Source organism: Phycodurus eques, chromosome 21 (genome assembly GCF_024500275.1).
Source record: "Phycodurus eques isolate BA_2022a chromosome 21, UOR_Pequ_1.1, whole genome shotgun sequence".
NCBI classification, from domain to species: domain Eukaryota; kingdom Metazoa; phylum Chordata; class Actinopteri; order Syngnathiformes; family Syngnathidae; genus Phycodurus; species Phycodurus eques.
In genome coordinates, this window is record NC_084545.1 from 5270023 (window position 1) to 5290321 (window position 20299).

A 20299-nucleotide genomic window follows, 5' to 3' on the forward strand; every position below is an offset into this window, starting at 1 on the left:
TTGTGGGTAATGTAGTCATTTGACACGTTTTGTCACGACAGCATTGCATGTTTGGACTCTGTTTTCCACGATGCACTTGGGCGTTTAAGCGTCCCTCTGGTAACCGTGGCAACTCCGATACGACTCACGAAATGTAAAAGGAATATATTAAAACAAAATAAACTTGAAAGTAATTCCAATAATCACAGCGTCATAATCGTGAGGGTTCAGAAAACGGTAATAATGTTTGTTATTTCAACCGAGTTGTTGATGTCGCTTGTGATGACGTCACAACGACGCGCCTTGTAGTTTCTTGACAGAACGCTGTGGTAAAATTCTGCAATAATTCTGCAAATAAAGACAGAGGTAGTGGCTTACCAGCAAGTAACTAGATATTTTCCCTTGCTTCAATATATTTAGCTGTCTTAACAACATTCCGCGACGAAAGGAGGACGCAGAAGACCGCAGTTTCTAATTCACGTGCTTCACGAAACTTTGTTTATTAGCTGTATGGCTGCAAACAGGATGAAGCTCGAGTTGTCTCGGGTTCTCCAGGGGGGAAGCCGCCTGGGTGTCCTGAAGGGGCTTGGCAGGACGGGGAAGCACTCTCTGGAGGTACCGGGCTGTCTGCTGTACACACACTGCGGCACAGTCCCTCACTTGACCCAGGATACGCTGCACACCCTGGACAAGCTGCCCTCTGTTACCCAGGTCTCACTGGACGATATGTAAGCAACGCACGTTTACATTGGATGTACGCACGTATTGTACTGTGAATGATATCATCTATCTTCATTTTCCTCCAGAGCAGAGCACCAGGAAGTGTTGGAGGCGTTCAAGGAAGGATTTAAGAAGTTTTCAGGTACTTTAAATGGGACATGCTTTGGGAAAATCACGTTTTAATGGCTTGTATACAAATTTATGTGACTATTCATGAATTCACCTGTTTTCCCCCCTGTGAAACCTATGCCCAGCTATTTGCTGAAAAACTCACATATTTGCATTTTTGTTTTTTTGCTCTTTCTGAAACGCTGCACATCAAGCGATGCGGCTGACCACGACAGTTGTCGCACAGTGTGCGGGTTTCTGCAACGATGTGGCCAATTGTCAGCAACTAATTTTGCCGTGATTCAACATTTTAATTGGAGAAGATTTGTGTTGCAACTTTGCGGTTGTAATGGCCAATCAAAAATGGCATGTCGTGTTATCACATGAGCTTTCATAGAAAAATTATGTTTCTGAGTACGAAGCATGATCCAGCCGGGCACTACCTAGCTGTACCAATACATTATATGTTTGTTTGACAGTAATACTATTTATATTTTCATATGTGCCTAACACATGGCTAAAATGCAAAGTGTGGAGAGTCTCTGTCACTGAAATGAACGAGTGCAGCAAATGAATGAGGTGATCGTTGCCAAAGGTCTCTCAAATATCCACGCTTTCACCTATTTCCCCTCATTGTATTATTATAATATGGCTGCAGCGGCCAGGCCAATCCGCTTCTTCCTTGACAATTTGTGGTTCAAACACCCCCGAAACACCTGTTGGACTGGTGGCGAGTCAACAACCTGACCCTCAGTGTTGACAAGACAAAGCAAATCTCAACCCTGTCAGACACCGCCCTTTATTAATGACACTGAGCTGGAAGTTGTCAGTAGCACCAAGTTCCTGGGGGTGTAAAATCACGGATAAACTCGGTATACATCACCTCGCCGGTGAAACAGACACAGCAGCACTTGCCGCTTGCGCTTCCTGCGCCAGATGGAGTGTCTCCCTCCTCCTTTCTATACGGATCACCTTCTACAGAGGCACCATTGAGTCTCCTGACAGCTGCATCTCCGTCTGGTTTGGAACCTGCAAGGCCTCGGACTGGAAGTTTTAAGCAGAGAGTGAGAACAGCGGAGAAAATCTAGACCCCCGCCTCCCTCCAGCTAGGACATTGTGCTGCCTGACCAGAGCCCAAGACATCTCCTCTGACCCTACCCACCCCCGCCATGGACTCTTTTCCATACTGACCTCTGGCTGCAGGTTGTGGAGCACGACGATCTGACTCAGAGACAGTTTCCTCCCCCTGAGCATAAGACTGTTGAACACTCGCGTACAACAATAATCTCTCATCCATCGACAGTCACAACCACCTTCACCCTCCCGTGGGACACCCACTGGGCCGTTAACTATAATATGCTGCTAAAATGCTACCACTAACAGTCCAATACGATCAGTGTCACTTTAGTCTTTTACTTTTACTGTTTAACTATATTATTTTAAAAATAAAAGTTTAAAGTTAGATTTTTAGTCATCTCACATAGGTGCCTGTTTAAAGTTCACCAAAGCCCAGTTTCAAAAGTATAAGGGACAGATTCAACCGTCTTGTGTCAACTGTGATTTCTTATTTGACAGTGTGTGCATCAATCATGTCAGAATAACGACATCTGAAAACTCGCACGCCTGCTGTAAAGTGATAACAAAACATCACGGGTGAAGAAAACACGTTTATGCCGCAGAGTTTAAGATGAGGGGAAACTACATTTTTGATGGATAACCTGGTTATTCTGTAGAACAAAGAGGTCCAATTCAAGAAAATGACATACTAATGTATTGAAGTTCCAATTCTTTTAAAGGCAAACTTGCAACCTTGAATTAGTCTCCTCACCGCTTTCCCGCCTGGAGCTCCACTCGCAAAAGAGCAAATAAACCATTAGATTGGCTAACAAGCGTCACGTGGGTGGAGTTAAAACGCATACGATTTTGTCGTCAAACCACGGTTGCCCGCCTGCAAAAGCAACTCTGAATAAACCATCTGATTGGCTGACTACTGTCATGTGGGTGGAGTTACAATGCATGTGATTTGTCCTTGAATTTAGAGACTGAATAGCCGGCCTATTGAGGACCTCTGCTGCATTGCAAACCTCATTAGCTTGTGTACTGTGTATTATTTATAGGAATGCCCTGCAAGAGTGACCTCATTCAACACTGCCTCATGGAAGTACACGCGCCTGCGAGCTTTTGCTGCTTCAGGCGACTGAAGTGGAATTGTTACAGTGTAGCATATTATAGGGACAACAAGGGATTGTTACTACATTTCTGTGACCAATTCTGCATTAATTTGCCCCACTGTTTGTATTTATGAAGCAATTTATTTCCCTGACCTTTTGCCCACCACAGGCCTTCGTGACACAGTGTTGTTTTGCTCGCTGCATGACCCCGCTATCCTCAGCCCCACCGGTTACACAACCAACAAGGTTAGACGCCCCCTCCCCACAATTCATTGTGTTGTCTGGTTCGTATCTCATATCCAAAGAGCTATCACACAAACTATTTAAATAAGTGTTTATTAAATTATATTCACATTTGTAATAAGACAAAAATAAAAAACTCATCTAATTAAAAATAAGCATGATGAAAAGTTGCAGAACAGTATTTATTCAGTTCAGCTACAGGCTTTACATTTGACAGTCTGTAATTTTTCTTTTGAGTCGTTTAAAAACATTATTTTAATTACTATTGTATTACCATAGATTTTTTAAATGTATTTTTTCATTGTTCTATGACTTGCATTCAAAGTATTTTACAATATTTTATATTCATTATTGATAAATTGTGATCAAAATGTATTCTTCTTGTATTTTAGTACTTTTTAACTAAAAACTATTTTGATTTTGTATTTCGCAGTGTTCTTATATTATTTATCAAAATTCTGTTGTGACACTTATTCTTCTATTTAACTATATTTTTTTAATCAAAATATGTAGCATTTATTTTCCTTTTAATTGTATGTACAGTGGTGTCTTGACTTATGAGTTTATTATGTTCCATGATGTCATTGTGTGTGTGTGTATTATATAAGTATGATATTTATAGTGAAAAAAAAATCAATTCTCATTTCATGTCCTTTTTGTGGTTGGTGTGTAGACAGTGTCCGTGTGGGGAAGCGGCGGGCGCATAGAGCTGACAGTGGCCAAGTTCATGGCCCTGCAGAAGCTCGTGCGGCCCGACTGCTACGTGAGCATGGCCGACGGCGAGACCTGGCAGGACAACACCTCCCGCAAGAGGGTCCGCAAGTCAGTGGAGCGGACCCTCGCCCACTTGGACGAGTGTCTGCTGGTGCACCATGCGTCGCAGGTGCGGCAAAGTTGAAATTTCAAAGCCAATTCTCCCGTAGGAAATGATGTAAAGTGAAGTTCCATCGTAAAACCTATGTTAACTGAGAAACATTTGTTCCAAACGGTCATACGGAGTGTCAAAAGAAGGTAACTAATTTGTAATAAAACTAAAATAAAGTAAAAGGTAGAGTGCCTTTTACCCCCTAAAAGTGATATAATATGTGATAAGGGAGAATGTTGTATTTGCCTATATTTAGGGTTTTGAGCACAAATATAATATTATAATAATATAGCTTATAATATTATATTACTTCCGGTAAATTACAAGTCTCTTGGTGGTGTTTCCTTACTCCATGTAGTCAAGTCGCTGCCAAAGATAAGAGCATGTTTTTCATTGTTCTCATTTTTGGGGGGGGGGGGGGGGAAAGGAGAGCCACAGTCACCGTTTATTAAACAGGGCAAACAGTCAAACACACAAACAGATAATGAAAACACTTGCAAGGAGCATGGAGCAGACTGTATCGCAGAACTAACCGCATGGTAACCGGCCAACCTTAGCTGGAGTCAGAGGTCCTGATGTCACTCACTCGGCCACGCCTCTTAAAGGCACACATCGACATGAGTACCACTGAGTACCAAAAAACTAAGGTTGTAATTTGAGGAAAAAAGTTATTTTACAAGAACAAAATCGTTAAAATATTTTTTCTCTCTCTCTCCTCAGTGTTGCAATTATCGTCTTTATTATTGTTGCTCATGCTCCCAGTACCCATTGTTTTTTGTTGTTCTTGTTTTATTTATTTCATGTCCTTTCCCTTCTCTGAATAATATCTCCTGATTAATACAGATCAAACCAAAGTTCTTCTGTTTTTTTTAAAGTGAGAATGGCGTCAACATCTACAATTCAGACAAATATGCAAATATTTGCCTTTTCCACTTTGCCATAGACTCCACTGCATTTTTCACTCACTGGAGTCACCCAATTAACTATTGTTAATTAAAATTTTATTACAGTAATATAAAACTATTCTTAATTCATAGATTATTTTTTTTCCCCCCAAAGGGACTTGTAATTTATTTGTGTCCTCTTTTTGCTTTCCTTTCCCCCATAATCCATGTTCTATACTGTCATAGCCATAGTCTTTATTATGATATGATGATTATCCTAATTACTATTATTACTCTAACTACCACTGTCATTATAACACTTTGACTGCATTTATTTGGGGACGCGTTCGCTTGTGCTTCTCCATTATCATCCATTTTGTGATGGACTATGATTATCTATTTACTAAGAATGGAAGAAAAGGGAAAAAAGACTTTACTTAATTTGGCCGCTGCGCTGTATTGTTTTAGGTCCTTCTTCTCTTGTGCTGTGTGATGTCCTTTTGGTTGTTTTACGTTTGTCGCTTGTTAATGAAAGTCTAATAGATTGTGCTAATAGTCTCGTATGCCCTGTCACACGCACCGCTATTTTTTAACACGGTACATACAAGATGCAGTAGGAAACAAAATAAAATAACAAAAGCCCATCTACTCAAATATACACATCCACTCGTAAAAAAACAACAATACAGTGGTAATATGAGGAAAAAAAGCTCAAGGTATTTCACAAGGATAAAAGTGTAATATTACTAGAAACATTTTATTTTACGAGAATAAAGGGGTGCTATTACATGAAAATGACTTATTTTTTACAGGAGTAAAATTGTCATATTACGAGTAAACAATTATGTGAAAAAGGTGTCATATTACAAAAATCTAAAGTTTAAATACCACCAACAGTTTGTTTTTACGAGAATATAGTTGTAATATTATCAAAAAACAACTTTTAATTTCTACAAGAATGAAGATTAAATCTTACAAAGTGTATTTTACAAAACTAAAGGTGCAATGTTACGAGAAATGAACTATTAATTTGTTCAGTGGTCATTATGAGACAAATATTTTGTGAATACAGTTTTAATGTTATGAGAACTAAGTTATTATTTTTAGAGAATAAAGCTGTAATATTAAGAGATAAAGAGAATGAAGTTGTAATATTGCACCCTTTTCTGGTGCATAACAAAAAAAAAAAAGCCAAAGAAAAAGCAAAACACACTTGTAGAGGTAAAGCTTTAGATGCTTTTTAATGAGCGACCCTGATAATGTGTAATCAATACTGTGGTGCGTCATCAACGTTACTGTACACTTGAAGGAGACGTATGTTGTCATGGCAAAGGAGCCTGTTTATTGGAACGCGTGATGAGGATCCACGTTTACAAGACGGGCAGTGGAGTTGATTTATGCGCTCTTCCTGTCTGGTCGCTAGGAGCTGGAGGGAGCGGCGCTGTTCGGGGCGGTGGAGGGCGGAGACGTCCCGGAGGAGAGGGCGCGCTCGGCCAGGGAGACGGCCAAACGGCCCGTGGCGGGCTTCTGCCTGGACGGCCTCCAGACAGGCCGCCTGGACGGAGCCCTGAGAGGCCAGCTCATCGGCGCCGTGACCAAGGAGCTACCCGAGGACAAACCCAGGTGAGCCCCGCTGGTTTTCTCACCTGACGAATTGATGTTCATTCATTCATTGATTGTAATTAGAAAGGAGTTGACGCACCCCTGGGCTCACTAATGAGATGATAGTGCGAGCTGGTTGTCGGCGTCATTGAATCCTCCGTTACTATCTGGTATATAAATAGATATCATGGAAACGAGCGTTCGGACCTTCTGAAAATGAAAAATTGGTCATTTTAGTGGGGGGGCACGTTAATTTTATGAAAATAAAGTCATAATATTTTGCGAAAGTACAGTAGTGCCATGGCTTACAAGTTTAATTTGTTCCGTGACAATGCTTGTAACTCAAAACACTTGTATCACAAATCATCTTTCCCCATTGAAAGGAATGGAAATGCCATGAATCCGGTCCAGCCTCCCAAAACAACCGAGCAAAAAATGTTCATTGATTTTTGAACAGCACTCTATGATATATACGTCATAAAAACATACAGTACAGTAATAGCATAATTAAATAGAATGTATAGAATTAAACAGTTTGTGCATATGATAATCATTGTGTGACTACTTCTGGTGGGCACACCTTGGCCACCCGGGGGCGCTATAATACAGACAAAGGTATACATGAAGGAGACGGTCACAACTCCTTAGTATACTGCAAGAGTGTCAGTCATTTTTGCAGAGGATAAAGAATATATGTAATAATATTGTTGTACGATAATAGTTCTGTGTTAGTATGAAGCACACAGAATTTCCCAAGGTAAAGTTATGTGGTTGTTTTTAATACACACAAGATGTAATTCTAAATAAAAGTTAAGTTTGATCGTCAACTTCAACTGGGAGTCTTTTTTATCACGGAGCTGTTTGGTAATATGGTACATGATTTAGTCAAATAGATAAAATTAGTGACATTATATATTGTACTTCTATTTATTACATGCCAAAAGCATGTGACTCATGGTTCCTCCACTCAATAAATTGGCCTGCTTTATTGATGCCTCGAGAAAGCCTCTCTACCCAATACTCTCCATTCTTTCATTAGCACGGCTCGATTGACAGCGCGACCCAATTAGTCTACCGTCAGCGGCATTTATAGCCAAACTGGCAGGTTCGGCGAGTTCTCTCCGTTTATTTTTTTTGGGGGGGGGGGGGCAACTGTTTCATACGATTTCTTTAAATGTGTATATTTATAGAGTAAAGGGCTGTTTTGCTACTTCCATGAGTGCACAAGTGTAATGTTTATAAAGCAAGATGACAGCCTCTAGAACGCGCCAGTCAATTACTGTCCTGCCACGCACACAAGCGGCCTGACATTTACGATCCCACGTACAGTACGACGTCAGTGTTTGTTTACAAAATGAACCCGAACTAAAGAGATCTCCATGTAGGCCCCATCTGTTCCATATCAGTCCCAAGGGACTTCTCTGGAGTGCCAAATCAGATCAGTCTTTTTATTTAAATTTTTATTTTATTTTATTTTATTTTATTTTTTAAATACGATTAGGTAAGCAAGAGACCCCTTGTGAGCTTCACAGAGATACCTGCGCTTAGGCCAGAGTGCAGTGTCTGCCCTGAATGCTAAATTGGCCTTGACCTTGATGCCTGCAGCCGCTTATCTGCCAAGGCAGAGAGAGAGAGCATAGAACACACGTCTGCTGATAAAGTGGAGAGAAGTGCTGCTCGTGTGTTAAAATGCAGCAAGTGCAACCCGTCCTTCTTTTTAGTGGAAAAAAAGACAATCAAGTGGGACGAAAGCCAGAAAACAATGACAATTTTATCAGAAAGAAGTTGTTCTGCAATCACACGGTGAGGAGGCGGAGGCTTGGCAAAGCCTACGACACATCAAAACGACAGCTCTGTTGTAACACAGAATTCCAGCCGAGGGGGTGACTAACAAATTTGAAGAGAATAAAGTTGTAATATTACAACCATAAACGTATACCTGGGTTAAGCTGGGGACTGTCAATGAGCTTGTTGCTGGGGGGGAAAAGGAATGAAGTTGTTAAATTACAGGAAGAAAAAAGAATAAGAATAAATTCACAATTTGTGCCGTTATTAGTCATAATTTATCGGGAAAACCATTTTTCCAACAACGAAGTGGAAATATAAGAGAATGTTGCTCGACAAAAAAAGTGAAGTTGTAATCATAAGGTTAACTATAGTAAGGTTCTAATATTACACAAAACAATCAGAATTTCACAAGAATAAAGTTGTAATATTATAAGAAAAAGTCGTTATTTTACAAGAATGAAGAATTAATAATACAACAGTAAAGTGGTAATTTCAAGCGACAAAACTTACAATTGTAATTAAGCTTAAGATAAGTACTTTTGGTTCGAGGTGAAAAAAGAATTAAGTTGTAACATTACGGCAAAAAGTACTTTCACGAGTAATTTGTGAGAAAAATTATACAATGACAAATGCTAGTTGTAGTTTTACGGGAAAAAAAAAAATTTCCAACAGAGAAGCAAAAATATTTTGAGATAATGTTGCTCTGCAAGAATAACAATGGAACTTTGCAAGGAAAACTCATAATTTAATGAAAATAAGAGAATTGCATGAAAAACGTTTTTATACAACAAGAATATAAAACTGCAATATTCCGAGAATACTGTCATTAATTAACCAGAGTAAAGGTGTAATATTATGCAAACAATTTGTTGTTAAAATGGAATAATGTCATATTTTATGAAAAAGTAAAACAAATGGGTATTACGTGAAATAATTGAATTTTACAAGAAAGAAATTGTACTATTATTAGAAGAATTAAGTTATATTCCTAAGGTTAACTAGAATAAACTTCTGATATAACACAAAACAATCAGAGTTTTATGAGAATAAAGTTATAGTACGAGAGAGAAGTCATTATTTTACAAGAAGAAAGTTTTATTATTACAATAAAAATGAATGACAATTTCATGTTTTACACCTAAAAGTATCAATTTTACTCTAATACACTCGGAATCTTGTATAAAACAAAAAACAACCATCGCCCTTATATCTGGCTGATTTATTATCCATGTGGCTCCTTCCTATTCATGGCTGTTGTTGGCTGCGCTGCCAGGCTTCTGCAGGGTGTGGGTCGGCCCGACGAGGTGCTGGCATGCGTGGAGGCTGGGGTGGACCTGTTCGAGGGCTTCTTCCCTTTCCAGGTCACGGAGCGAGGTTGTGCCCTCTGCTTCCGCTTTGACACCGCGACGGACCGGGAGAGCGGCGATGGGAGGCCCCCCTCAGGTGGGGTGACTTTTTCTTTTATATTCTATTCTCCAAACCAGAATCACCACTGAAATGCTAATAGAGTTTTGGCATGACTGAATGTTTTGGAGTTTATGCACGTAAAGACGTTTTCCTCTTATATAGAAAAAGCTTAATGCCATAAAACTGCGATCACAAAACAATCTCCCCAATGTTTTGGATTTTATGGACGTTAAAGCGTTTTCCTCTTTAGGGGAATGTATCGGTGATCGTGCTCCGCCGGCTGAGCGTGGAGCATTCACACAAAGACACCCACACACACATAAGATGCGTTATATATTTATTTAATGAATATATACTCTGTATATGGGCCTATATCAGCGACTTCCAGGTGAATTGGCTGTCACTTTGTTTGGAGACATCTCCGAGACATCTTCCCGGTGAGAGCGCAAGCAATATTTTGACCTCCCGGGTCCCGGAGTCGTCGCGACTGATCAGCCTCGGCAGTCTCTGCGACGTCTCCGCCAGTGAGTGAGATAGGCCCTCCGTTACCGATATATGTAAGTGTTCTGAACAATAACATATTAACAAACAGTAATCATGCGACTCAAATTCGGCCCGATTGTAGGTATGTGTGTAGTACCCAGCTTAAGATGCACACATTTTCACAACCATCCAATGACCCGTTGTCGTTGTTCCTTGATATCTTTCTTATCTGTCTGCTTTGTATACAGGTTCTCCAAGAAATGTTGCACTCAACTTCCATGTGTATTCCTGTTTCTATCGGATAAAGCCAGACTGATTCCCATGCAAACACGTCCGCCACACTGCAGCGTCTGCATTTTAATGGCAAAAGTACGCTTTTGTTTTCCTCAGGCGTTGTGACCTGCTTAACTAAAATATCACTCCCCAGTTTTCTCCACACACAAACGCACACATACACTGGATCTGAAATCCTGGACAAAAGGTTAAAAGCAAATCTGTGACATTTATAATGTTACAGTTTTGTCAAACCGTCATGTGTTTCTTTTTTTCTTTTTCTTTTTTTTTCTTTTTAATGCACCAACCATCAAGCATAATTCAGGAAGTAAACCTCAATAGAGATCACAGCCTAGAGATGGGCGAGGCATCTATTCATGGGGAGGCCTTTATTTTTGGAATAACACTTCACAGTATTAGCAGCATGTTACAGTTCCTGCCAAGTGCAACTGGAGTTTAAAAGCGGTAAGAACAGAGGCAGACTACCCTGGGCGTAAAGTGACCGCACGTCAGAATCACCTGGAGCGCTAATTGTCACTAAAGACCGTGTCTCCTCGTAACGTACGATCATCTTTAATACTGAAATTCATCTGACGGACCTGTTCAAATGCTTTAGCGCTGCTGTTTTGGTCGGCAACAGAGTTCAAACTGACTCAAGCTGTTAACTTGTGAGATAAGAATAAAATAATTACAGTGGCTACCTGTTTTTCTATATTCTCATTGGGAATTTGATGAAAGTCTGTTAATGTACATTACCTTATTGGGGGCTGGTGTTTGGTCAGAAACAGAATACAATACTGGCTCAAGCAGATAACTCTTTACTGTCTCTGTGTGAACTCGGTAGTTCTTTTCCTTCCTGGGGTCTGTTTGAGGGAGGCGTTTATTTTTTGACATGGCTTATGGACCCACCATTTAATTGAGGCACGGTGTCCATTCGAGGGACGGCCACTATTTCAGGTAATATGGGGTGACGTTCTTAACCTTTAGATGTCCTATGTCGATACTGTCGTGAACAGAGGAGCCCCTATATGTCAAATAATGAGGCAATTATGTGAAGGTGAGATGTTTGAGATGATTAGTTGCTGATATTAATCGATTTCAGTGACATGTCCAGCACAGTAACTGCACAGATAATAGATTGTAGATAACGATATTGCCGTAAAATCAGTGCAAAGTTTGGGAACGTCCACAGCCAAAACTCCACTGTCATCATCTCATTTAAAAATAATTGGAGGGAAGGAAAGTTCAGCGATTGAAGTAAATCACTGATGGGTAGCGATGGTTGTCCTACCTAGTGAGAGGCTTAACAAGTGTTATGACAAGGAGCCCGGGCCGCTTCATTAGAAACTTGTATTGAACTTGCCCGATGCCGATAGTCGTGTCAAGACAGTGCTAATCGATTCTGCACTGGCAAGCGTAATGGAGGTGAGAGCAGGCCGGGTGATTTTAAACAGAAATTCACAGCCCCCCTTCGACCAATTACAAGCACCCGCAATGGGCCTCGGGGTCCGGGTCCTGTTCGACACAGCCAAGTGTACGCTAATGGCCTGCCGCTTCCTCTCTATCTTCGCAACTTCTCTTTTTCATCATCGGGCCTCGCTCACTCACTGTCGCTCACGGGTTGGCACTCTTTGACGGGCAATGTCGTAAGTTCTGTGCCATGCTGCGACATTTGGTATCAGTCTGATACTAAGTAAAGACAGCGCCAGTACAGTAATCACTTATTGACGTATTTGTGCTTTTTCCGAAACGGCCTAAGATACCACATGATGGCGCCAAAGTGCTGTCTAAATAGGAAAGTACTACAGCAAATGTTTAGTCTGGGTTGTCAGTCCAAGGTACAGAGAGTCTTCACCATATGTGCATGTACGATTGCATTTAGGATGCATTTTTTTCTAAATGAAATAATCTGTAAGACATTTACTAGTGTAATGATGGAAGATGATTTTGAAGTGATATTAAACTGTTTTTGGATCATAGTTTGCGGTACAGAGGATGAGAAAAATAGACTCACCCTTGTGCCAGGTTTTTGTGATACAAAAAACGAGACCAAGATATATCCTTTTAAAAAATTTCCACCTTTTATGTGACCTCTAATCTGTCCAAGAATCTGTTTGAGATGGTAAGTAAATAAAAAACTAAGTTGTGAAATTATAAGAAATAGTGTTAATAACTATACCCACATCTACAACCTTTAGTTCAAAGAAATATTGGCCCATTTTTCATGATTAAAACCACAGCGTTGCATCCAGACAATTCAAGTGAGAAACTCTTAATCCCCTGCAAAACTAGGATCCATCCACCCACAGCCAATTGTCGCGTATTGATAACCGTGCATCACTACTGAATGCTTTCTCTCTCTTCTCATTTTGTCACACTTGATACTTGATTCCTTGAACCTTGCTTATATTAGACCAAGGATAAATGAAAATTTAAGGTATAATAGCAGAACAGTATTGATAATTCCCCCCCCATTTTAAATTTTTTTTTATTTTGTATTTTTTTTTTTTTTTTTTTTTTTTAAAAGAAGCATGAGTCAGGGTCACTCTTGAGTCATGGTTAAACTAAATAATATTGCTGCTCCTACTTTAAACCACTTTGGAATACATGGTTATATCAGTAGTGGCTTTAAATTATTAACTTTGAAGTGTAAATTGCGCTGAGCAGACAAAACGGAGAAATAGGCACATAAAGCTTTCTTGTGCTGGATTTACACTGCAGGTCCAAGTGCTTCGTTCCGATTTAATGCCTCCAGTGGTCCCACGCTATATCGCCTTTCAGCCACCATGGCCCCGCGTCGCAGATTTGGCCGCACTTCTTCGCTAATTTGCATGTGTCCCAGGACAATTGTGAAAAAAAAATCTGAATTGTCACTTAAGCCATGCTGTGTACATCCAGCCTTAGTCATCCAGTTATCTGCTGCTTTCTGAATGTGCGTCGTCCTTGAATGCATCAACTCCATTTCAAAGGAGCAGGGGGTGTTGGTGGACGTGTTGTACGCAGTGCTCTTACAACACATTACCTGGCTCGTCTGCCAGCGAGAGATAAAACAAGCGGCTATCAGCTGAACCTGTAGAATCCATATCGTCACGATCGGGTAGCGACACCGTCGGCGCTATTTTCAGCCCCGAGTAGAGAGTGTTGCTAGAGAGTATGTTTAAAGGAACTTGAGGAAAGAATGCATCTTTCAAATTCACATCTTGATGTCATCATTCTTTTTAATCATTGTGCATTATCGACATTTTTATTCACTCTAATTAGACGCTGTGTCTCAATTAACACCTCCCCCCAAACAGAAGCCCCTCCCCACCCATAGAGGTGGACTTCCAAACTCTGTTGCTAACGCATTGCTTAGAGGGCTTTTACAGTGGACAAAACAGATGTAACTTTATTTAATATTTATTAGTATAAATAAATGCCTTACCCCTAATAGACACCTCTTCAGTTGAGTAAATAAGTTTCCCCGGCGACTATACGAATTACAATTTTCCCGATTACTCCCTTCTCAAGCATTAAGTACAAAATCAAATCATCCTTTCCATTAAATGAAGCAAACTCACGCAGCTGCTCATCTGAACTCACCTACCAGTGAGTAATTCCATTATGTTACCTGAGGGGTCGGCGACCATGTTGCATAATAAGGGTGGAATAAGGGCATTTTCTTCTTACCGCCAGGGCTGACAGACAGGGGTCGTGGTTCTGTAGATGTGCTCGGAAATGAGATGATGATGAGGATTAATGAGGCGTGTGTGTGTTTTGGCAGAGACCATGGCAAAACTGAATGGAGATAACGACCCCGATGTTCCGACCCGCATGACGCCCTTCGAGATGGATCTCAAAGACAAAAGGTAGGACGAAGCAGGAGTACTTTTTTTTTTTTTTTTTTTTTTTTTTTTTAAATGTGAGGAAACACCACACATGACAAGGAAAGCGTGTGCTTACTGCTCTTATCGTGTGTACTGTACTGGACATGACCAAAACAACACACCGCACAAATAATGATCTCTCCGCGGACAGTCATGTCTCCTCCCTTAAGCGGATGTCCGTCACAGTACCAAGACTGGGGAAATGCAGTGGCACAGGGCATCAAGACTGATGGAAAATACATAGAAGACTAATCGTAGAATAGTAGAAATAAGTTTCATGTAACAAATCACGGGGTTTGTCGTACAGCCCAACTCTGTATGGACCACTCGCTTAAGGATTTTGTGTCCAAAATATAAACAGGTTAAACACTTATGGTTGTTGGTACTTACCATTTTCCAAGCAAACTAGGGAGGAAGACTCATTCTTAACAACACCCCACAACAAACGATAATTGTTTCAAGAAATCCGATAACTAGGTTTTAGCTAACTTTGATCATGGAGGGGGAAAATTGTGCAAATTACCAATGTTCAATTAGGCTTTGAATATTGAACAGATAAAACATTTATGTCGTCTGCCGAGGCTATTTTCTGAGAAGATCGGGGTGGACATTAAGTCTTAACACATCCCACACCACAAGAAAATCACTCAAATAATCTTCATCCATCACTCGGGCCTTTGCTGACTTGGAAAGCAGGAAAAATGCTTAAATTAGTTGGTGTGTTTCACACTTAATTGGCTTTTGTTCCATTTCACATCCCAATCACCAGTCCATGGCTCTCTAGTCCATGTGCTTTACTGTCTGCGTGGACTGTCCAGGTACCAAGACGACTTCCGGCCCCTGGTCGAGGGGTGTGGCTGCTACTGCTGCGTGAACCACCAGAGGGCGTACGTGCACCACTTGCTGGCCACCAATGAGCTGCTGGCGGGGGTGCTGCTGATCCTACACAACACGGCCCACTATCTTGCCTTCTTTACGGCCCTGCGAGAAGCCCTGGCCGCCGATAAAATGGACCTCCTGAAAAGGCGGGTCCTCGGTCGGACGGAAACAAATGCGTAAGATGGGATAAAATCAGATAGATGAGATGGATTGACCCTGGAGGAGAGGTTTGTTGGGACAATCAGCCCGCCTCTTTTGTCACGGATCAGCAGATTGGCTCTGCCTTGCAGAGGCAATCAAAACGTTTTATATTCTTCACCCTCGCTGGGGTCCCAGCCAAATACAGCAACTTTGTCCACATGCGTTCCACAGAACCAAAGAAAACCCATCAACTTCTTTTGCTTTTTTTTCGTGTCTTGATTTCGTGTGCACAGATGGTGGCTGTTACGATCGACTGTCCTTGCCCCTTTTCCGCTGAACGGGACATTTGAGAAGTCACGTCTTGAAATAAAAGTTTGTACAGTGGTGCCTTGATTTAAAAGTTTAATTTGTTCCGTGACCATGCTCGTAATTCAAACACTCGTATGTTAAATCATCTTTCCCCATTGAAATGAATTGAATTGCCAATAATCTGTTCGACCCCCAAATACCAACACTACAGTACCTCGGAGGGTGAGGGGTAGGGACTGGATTGGGGGGAAAAAAAAAAAAAAGAAACCCGAAAATTTCTCGAATAAGCGCCGGTAAACCACCAATAAATGGATTAGTTCCCACCAAAAACAGAAAAAAAAAAAAAAAAAATTGGAACAAAAATGTATTCAAAAAATAAATAATCCGCAAATAGGTGAATCCATGGGTGCCGAACCGTGGGTATGCGGGGGTCCACTATATTGTACTTTATAAAAACATACAGGAATAACATAATTAAATAGAATGGAAATAATAATACAGTTTGCGCATCATATTTAATGCATTGTGCGGCTCCTTTTGTTGTGTGTGTCTTGGCTGCCACATGGGCAGTATAATATAGACCTACGACTATACATGGAGACGGTCACAAAACTGCTCAGTTTTGAAGCTGCCTCAATAAATACTGTTTTGAAATAATTCACACTTGGAGTATGAGGACTGTGGCAGACCTTCTGCGTTTAGTTTTATTATTATTATTTTATTTATCCATGGTAAGGTTGCGTGAAGGTTTGAGCTGACAGGTGAGATCTTGACACTGCTGAGAATTGGCGAGGCTTTTCGAAGGCAGGGGGTGGTTGGGAGGGGGATTTAAATGTGGTGGCAGGTGGGTGCTCAACCTTATTAATACCTTCGCGTGGAGAAAGGAGGACGTATGGGCGGTTTTACTTTGGAAAATTTTAATGACCGTGCGGAGACTTCAGTGTCGGGAGAGGGTTGTCAAGTCAATCCTCTCAGTTTAGCTGGTAAAAATAGACCTGAGGAGTCCTCCGTCCCTTGAATATCTGGTGGCTATTGATATTCACAAACTGTCTGAATGCAGGCATAATTGTTCAAAGGCTTACATTTTTAGCCTTGTATTGGTACAAATAACCCTGTGCGCTAAACAAACGCTTCATTAGGTACGAACGAAAGCCTCCGCCTTTATGAACCTTCCAATGCTTTGGTTTTGATTGGTGCTGTTGGTTTTGTCAGTGTTATTTTATTGTGAGAAATTTCAAGTCAAGAGTTTTTGTACTCCCCATCCCATCCAAATCACCAGTTAACAGGACTGACCAATCGTATAGGTTTGTGAAAAACTCGAAAATGGACCAAATTTGCGAGGCTAACCGCTATTCGAATCTACAACCAGCTCGTTTCTGGACTCTCAGACATGCACAGTCTTACAAAGACTTTGTCCGCCACTCCAAAGAGCATTATAGTCCGGTGATGTGATCAGACGGGCGAGTTGAAAGTCCTCTGTCAATTGGCCGATTGGAAGACGAGATCAAGCTTTAAACGTTGATGCGGAGTTGTGAAAGTCAAGCCGTCCGCTAGTCAAGTAATTAACTAGTCAGGTCAACTCTTGGTGCCTACTGCATCTAGATTATTGAAATCAGTTAGCTTGTTACTTTAATAAGCACCGGTAAGGCAGAGGGGTGAATGGTCTGGACATTCAGCGTCCGTGGATGTCCAAAAACGGCCGATATATGCACAGTGTGTGTGTATATGTATGTATGTCCTGTTTGTATGTACACGACAACGTTGCTGTGCTCTCTCTTTTTATTTTGTTATTATTTTTGTGTCTGTAGTTGTTTTGAATATTACAGTAAAGGACCTTTTACCCATTGAAAAAAACCTTTGTGGCCCTGTAAGATTTGTATTTGACCACCCCTGGTCTATATGGTACGTGCCTTGCAATTGGCTGCCCACCAGTCCAGTCCAGCCAAAAGTCCGCTGGGATAGGCTCTGGCACACCCATGACCCTTAATGAGGACAATTGCTATAGAAAATTGATGGATTCATGTTTTATCTGTTTTTTTTCTCAGTTATATAAAGTGCAACAACCCACCGAGGAAAAATGTTAAAATGAAGCCTTGTGCTGCATCCAAAGGCTACGTTGCCCTGGTTATGCATGGCGCCTTATCCAGAACACTCTGGCCAGTCTGGGGAATTTAGTTGGAAATGTGAGCCTAATGTGGAACATAAGATTAGTGCATGAAAGAGCTTGTGTTTGTCTTGTTAATTTATTTATTTTTTTTCTAGTGACTTTGCGTTGCCTGGGAGGCAGGCGTAGAGGTTGAACTTGAAGGAAAGGTCAGCGGCGTTCCTCTAGTAGGACACAAGACAGATGAAAAGGCCATGAGCATTTGGCCTTTTTCCTGATGAAAGTCGTCATTCCGGGATGAGCGCGAACATCTGAAGCAGCTCCAGTAAGTGGGGTACTCGTAACAATTTATAGCATTTGATTTTTAAGATGAGACTTCTATGATACAGCATGATGATGACAATATCAACAGGATACTATTTATGATAGTAGGAAAATCACTTGATACAAACTTGATACAATACTTCAGGCATATGGAGATACCTCTCTGATATCATTGCAATACCATCTACGATACAGGACATTATCATATCAAATCAGGATACGTAGGTCTCGTGATGATATCGATTTTGTGATGTACAGCATCATAGGTTGTATCTGGATATTGTGATATGTCTTAGACAGTATTATGATACTCTGGTATCATTATTTAGATGGCAGTGCGTGACTGGTTAGCACATCTGCCTCACAGTTCTGAGGATCGGGGTGCAATCCCCGGCCCCGCCTGCCCGATGATAGCTGGGATAAGCTCCAGCATGCCCGCGACCCTAGTGAGGAGAAGCGGTAAAGAAGCACATCTGCCTCACAGTTCTGAGAACCGGGGTACAAATCCCGGCCCCGCCTGTGTGGAGTTTGCATGTTCTCCCCGTGCCTGCGTGGGTTTTCTCCGGATACTCCGGTTTCATCCCACAACCCAAAAACACGCATGGTAGGTTGATTGAAGACTCTAAATTGCCGTAGGTGTGAATGTGAGTACGAATTGTTGTTTGTTTATGTGTGGCCTGCGATTGGCTGGCGATCAGTTAAGGGTGTACCCCGCCTCTCGCCCGAAGATTGCTGAGATAGGCTCCACGATGCCTGCGACTCTAGTGAGGATAAGCGGTACGGAAAATGGAATGAATGCATTATTTAGATGCATCGTTGACGGTACAGTATTATGATATTGCGATTTGTTGTAGATGTATCACGATATCATTGACATTGTGATGTACCATAGATGGTATTATGATTTTCTGATGTATCATTTACATTGCAGTGTATTGGTGGTTGTATTATGATGCCATTGATATAGTGATGCATTGTGATATTGTGATATAAATGATATTGTGATGTATTAGATTGCTATTGTGATGTTTTGTTTTTTTTAAATATATGGTATTGCAATATTTGGATTATAGTGATTATCTTAGGTGATGTGATATCGTGTTGTATCGTAGATGGCGTTATGATACTATGATCTTGATATCACATTCTATTGTAGGTTGTTGTGATGTTGCTTGATTGGGATGTTGTGGTAATCATCAGCAAAATATTGCAATATCGTATCGCGCGTTGCCATGTTGTAGCTGTGTGTAATGTTGCCCGTAAACAAACCGCTTAAAAGAAATCTCTTCGGTGGAGGAAATGATAGTGTGTGAGAGTAACTCAGTCACCGCTAGCATCGTCAACAATGGGGCTAACGTCAAGAAAGTGTGATTGCAGGGGTGGCAGAGCGTTGATGAGCGAACACGGTCCTGATGAAATGGTATTCGTGGAAAACCTTGCTGCTTCCTTGCGCTGATGACTCAACTAGAGGAAAGTATACTTCAGAGGAAAGTGGAGTGAAATCAAGTCAGAGAAAATAGATTTTAGCGCTTCACTGACAAAAAAATCTAACAGATTGGCTTGAGTTCAGTCATATTTCTTCTTTATGGTTGTTAGTACAACTGTCGAGCCTCATGCAAATGACAGCACCTCCAGGCGCTGCGCTGATCTGATCTGAGAACAGCAATCCACTTGTCGGTTTCACATGTGGAAGATGCTAGACAGATATCGTTGTGATGTCATGATGAATCATTGACTGTCATATTCATATCATAGATATGGTAATGATATACTGCAGGTATTATAGATGGTATAATAATTGTATAATAGATGTCATGCTGTATCATAGTTGGTATTGTGTGATATAAATTTTGGGGTTTATTGTGTTCATATCTAATTACAATGTACCACAGATGAGATCACGATATCATAGACATCGTGGTGTATCTTAGATGGCATTATGATATGAAAATCTTTATGTATTGTAGAAAGTATTGTGATGATGTGACAATATCATAGATATTGTGCCGTATCGTAGATAATGATCGAACCGGTATCGTGACGTATCGCAGATGGTATTGTGAAGATATGCAGTACATATTGTGATGTATTATATCATTGATAATGTGTCGTTTCGTAGATGGTAACCAACATGGAGGTTTATAAAAAAATTT

At 40.9% G+C, this 20299-nt stretch overlaps 1 protein-coding gene across 1 annotated transcript; it reads left to right on the forward strand.

The window, feature by feature from the left end:
- Positions 1–299: 299 nt before the first annotated feature.
- qtrt2 (queuine tRNA-ribosyltransferase accessory subunit 2) lies at positions 300–16012 on the forward strand. Its single transcript, XM_061666541.1, has 8 exons — positions 300–707; positions 786–841; positions 3148–3224; positions 3895–4104; positions 6394–6593; positions 9634–9803; positions 14287–14371; positions 15208–16012. Exons 1-8 carry the CDS (start codon positions 490–492, stop codon positions 15446–15448), a joined length of 1257 nt encoding a protein of 418 aa, XP_061522525.1. The 5' UTR covers positions 300–489; the 3' UTR covers positions 15449–16012.
- Positions 16013–20299: the final 4287 nt, after the last annotated feature.

Coding starts and splice junctions, on each gene's coding strand:
- qtrt2 (XM_061666541.1), top strand. CDS start 490: ATGGCTGCAAACAGGATGAAGCTCGAGTTGTCTCGGGTTCTCCAGGGG. Junction 708..785: donor CAGGTCTCACTGGACGATAT/GTAAGCAACGCA, acceptor ATTTTCCTCCAG/AGCAGAGCACCAGGAAGTGT. Junction 14,372..15,207: donor ATGGATCTCAAAGACAAAAG/GTAGGACGAAGC, acceptor TGGACTGTCCAG/GTACCAAGACGACTTCCGGC.